Consider the following 4,143-nt stretch of genomic DNA (forward strand, 5'->3'; position numbering starts at 1 on the left):
AAAGCAGGATAGCAAAAGCAATTTTTCCCATAAGAATGAATGTGATGGGGGGAAATGCATACAGGGACTTAAGAACTACACATGATTTAAATTCACAGGGAGCAGGAGCAGGATCACTGGGAGGAAAGTCTGGCTTTTCAGCAGCTGGCTTTTCAGCATGGATCACTGTTCAGAAAGATATCAGCTGTGCCATCTATGAGACTGAATGTCCAAGAAAACTCTTGCAGTGTAAGCATTCTTGATGTCTCTTTCTGCACAGTTGCATCTTCGTCATCTTCCTTAGATGAATCAAGGTCAATCAACTCTATCATAGGCGAAGGACAGAAAAATGGGGTAATGATGGTTAGTGGAGCACAGTATTAAATGATCAGCAGCAGAACTCCTAAGTGGTGGACAGAGGAGGATAGCAAGGTGCCACTGTATTCCCTCAATGTCTGCTGAACCCTTTTACACATACAGAAATGATCAAGTTCCTCCAGTATTCTCTCTCCTGCAAGCCATCCAGCACCCATTTGCTCTGCATTTGTTGCTGTTCATGTCTACAAGTAGTAAAATGGGTTCAGAGAGATGACCTGGTCACTTTTTATTTTGTGGACCAGCTTGCTTTCTGGAAGGACTGCTGCCTGAACTAGTAGGAGAAAGGAAGGATTTCAGCTGCCTCAGCTGGTAGCAGCTGAAATCGCTCTGGAGTTGTAGCATTAGTTCTCAAATACCATTCTGCTGTAACTATGTCAGATTATACTATAGAGTCTCGAACTATGAGTTGTTTTTATTTTGATCTAATTATTTCACTATTCTTAATAAATATCACAAGTTTGATTGAAGAGTGGGGGTTAACAAATGCATGGGAAATGTCTACTGACTATGAAGGAGAGTAAGGGGTGAAGGTGGCTGTGGGAAGAGGTTAATATGTGGCTGCTGTGTGCTTTTGGAATGGACATCATAGGCCTGTCACCCCTCTGGGGTAAGAGCAGCAGGTTCCCATCCCTCTGGGATGGGACTTTGTTTTCTGGGGCACGGACTTACCTTATGTGGGGGCAGAGTGAACTCGCCCTGGGGGATGGCTGTGTGTGTGGGAAATGCGCAATCACTTATCCCTCTGGAACAGGGTGATGGGGTCCCTCACACCGACCAAGCCCGGCACAGGGGGTAATAGTTTCCAGGGACAGCTCTGCCTCGCAATTCAGTTGCAAAATAGCTGGCACCTGACAACTCTTGGGGCTGCTGCCAGGGGCAACCTGTGTCTGAGAAGTCACAGGCCTCTTCTCCATAGACATCTCCTCACTGCTGTCCTCTCCCTGAAGGCTTATGGCCTGGGGTATGGGCTGCACCCAGGCAGTGATGGCAGCGGGAGGTACTGAGGACGAGGCAGCTCCTTCCTTCTGGCAGGTGTCACGGTGATAGGAAACCAGCTCATTGCTGAAGTTGACCCTCTCCACAGTGGATCTGGGTGTGCCACAGCAGAAGCACTGGCAGCCCAGGAGGTTGCTGAAAGCCCGCCTGAAGTCTGCGTTGAAAGCATAGATCACTGGATTCACTGAGGAGTTGGCCCAGCCAAACCACACAAAGATGTTGAAGGTGGTTTGGCCAACACAGGGTGACTGTCCTTCATGGTCACTCTCCAGCTCAGGCTGGCAGAAAGGCAGCAGACAGTTGAGCAGGAAGAAGGGCAGCCAGCAGCAAACGAAGACTCCCATAATGATAGAGAGGGTCTGCAGCACCTTGGTCTCCTTGCGCAGGGAACTCCGCAAAGAGGAGGTGGGCTCCTTGCCGTGAGCTGGCCACTGTCCGCCTGCTCGCTCGAGGGTGGAGATGCGGCGGATCTGGGCCTGGGCAATTCGGTAGATCCTGGTATAGGTGATGACCATGATGGCCACGGGGATGTAGAAGCTGATAAGGGAGGAGGTGATGGCGTAAGTGCGGTTCAGGCTGACATCACAGCTGGGTGTCCCAGACAGCCAGGAGCCTGGGTATCTCCTCTCCTCGGCTTTATGCCAGTGTAGCTGCACCGGGATGAAGGAGATGAGGATGGAGAGGGCCCAGGCCATGGCTATCATGGCGCAGGCAAGGCGCTGTGTCATCCTGCGCTCGTAGCGAAAGGGGCTGGCGATGGCCCAGTACCGGTCCAGGCTGATGATGCAAAGGTGGAGGATGGAGGCAGTGGAGCACATGATGTCGAAGGCCACCCAGGTGTCACAAAAGCGGCTGCCGAAGAGCCAGGAGCCACCAGCCACCTCAGTGACCGCCTTCCAGGGCATCACCAGGAGGGCCACGCAGAGGTCCGAGACGGCCAGCGACAGCACGAACCAGTTGGTGACCTTGGCGCGCAGGTGGCGGAAGCGCAGGACGGCCAGGCACACCAGCGCGTTGCCCACCAGCGTGCTCAGCACCAGGGCACCCAGCAGGCACCCGGTGAGGGCCCGCAGCGCCCGCGGGCCGCCCCCCGCCGCGTTCCCCATCAGGGGCGCTCCCCTGCCCGCCGCGGCTCCGCCCGCGGGGCAGCGCCGGCCTCGCTCCCCCCCCCCCCCGGCCGCTCCCGCCGGCGGGACGCCCCCCGAGAGGCCGGCGGGACCGCTGGCAGCCGGCGCCGTCCGGGGCTGGGAGGGCGGCCGCCCGCGGGAGCATCTGTGTCCGCCGCCCCCGCCGCCTGCCTCAGTTTCCCCGGCGGCGGCGGCGGCGGCGGGGCGGGCTGCCTCGGGGCTACTCACCGCGCCGGCTGCTTGGGCCGCCCGCCTTTCGCCTCGCCGCGGCTCCTTCCGCGGAAGGGACCGTCCCGCTGCGGCGCGGGGGCGGACCGGGCGGCGGCGGCGGCAGCCCCTCGGCGGCGGAGCTGCGTCGCGCTGGGGGAGGCCCGCGGCTCTCTGCCCGGAGCGCGGGGATGGACCAGCAGCAACTTTCAGCGGCCTCCGTGTGCCGCGCGCCAGCGGGCGGCAGCTCCCCGTGCAGCTGGAGGGAGCGGAGGGGCGAGCCCGCCTTCAGACGGGGCTTCTGCCGGGTGGGGAGCGGCGGGCGAAGCGCTCGGGGTCAGGCGACCTTCGGAACTGCACGGAGGGAGATTTCCCCGCAGCATCGCCCCGGGAAGAGTCCTTTTTCAGTCTTCAGTTTGTATGGCGTAAGTGTCAGGGACGAGGGTCTGGCGCTTTCCAAGTCTCTCCTTCTTTGGGAGAACACGGTGCAATTTCAGGTTTCTTGAAAAGCAGGATAGCACGTCGCATCTGTTTGCATTGAGAATGCAATCAAATCTGGGTATTAGAAGCTGGGTTTTCACCAAAACAGGATTTTGCTATTTATTTTTTGTTTTGAATTGAAATCCTATATAAAGAAGCCAAAAGCATTGAAACCTGAGACATCTCTAGCTTGGATTTTTTGCATCTTGGCAGAAGGTTGTTCATGCATTTCCTCAGACACAAGCACCCAAAACCTGCCTCTATTTTTCAGCCAGCGGTGTTTTCTGATGTATTTCAGTAGTCTTCCATTTGCTGTCCTAATTGTATACATGTTGTCATATAAATGTCTTGCATATATTTACAGCCTACTTTCAATAAAACATCTTAATGCAAATAAGGTATAAGCCTTTATTTTGGAAGAATTTTTACGGTAGTCCTGTCATGAGAAAACAGAGATTGGGATGTGAATAGAAAAGATCAACTCATGTAATTAACGTGGCAAACAGGTATTTATTTTTAGATGAGGTATTTTATATTTTCTTTTTGCCTTCTACTTAAAACTACTTCATCCACTAATGCCGATACAAATAATTTTCAGGCCAGTAAGTATCTGATTTCCATCATACTGTTATGATACTCTTGGCAATTAGAACAGAGACTGGAATTTTTTTTAAACAGATTTTGAACAGCAAAGCTGGCAGCTTAGCCTGTAAAAATCAGCATATTTAAGATAAACTGTCTGGATTGTACCAGTTCATAACAGGTTGTTAACATTAGGTCATGTTTTTTAAGAACCTAGTTGCTTTGTGCCTTGGACAGCACAGTCTTCATAATGCAGCCCACTGTGTTATTCCTGCTGTGACACTGAAAATTGGAATACGTTTCTTGTTAATGTGTTTGTCTACGAGACTAACTCATAATTCAAACAATTTATCTAGATTCTTCTCTGATAAAATACATACTTTGTTAAAACAGC

At 53.1% G+C, this 4,143-nt stretch overlaps 1 protein-coding gene across 1 annotated transcript; it reads right to left on the reverse strand.

Moving 5' to 3' along the window:
* Window positions 1-1,091: 1,091 nt before the first annotated feature.
* Window positions 1,092-2,459, reverse strand: LOC104254899 (D(1) dopamine receptor). The gene has a single exon (XM_009808797.2). It carries the CDS (start codon window positions 2,457-2,459, stop codon window positions 1,092-1,094), a length of 1,368 nt encoding a protein of 455 aa, XP_009807099.2.
* Between the last annotated feature and the right edge of the window lie 1,684 nt (window positions 2,460-4,143).

The sequence above is a fragment of the Gavia stellata genome, chromosome 9 (assembly GCF_030936135.1).
Source record: "Gavia stellata isolate bGavSte3 chromosome 9, bGavSte3.hap2, whole genome shotgun sequence".
NCBI classification, from domain to species: domain Eukaryota; kingdom Metazoa; phylum Chordata; class Aves; order Gaviiformes; family Gaviidae; genus Gavia; species Gavia stellata.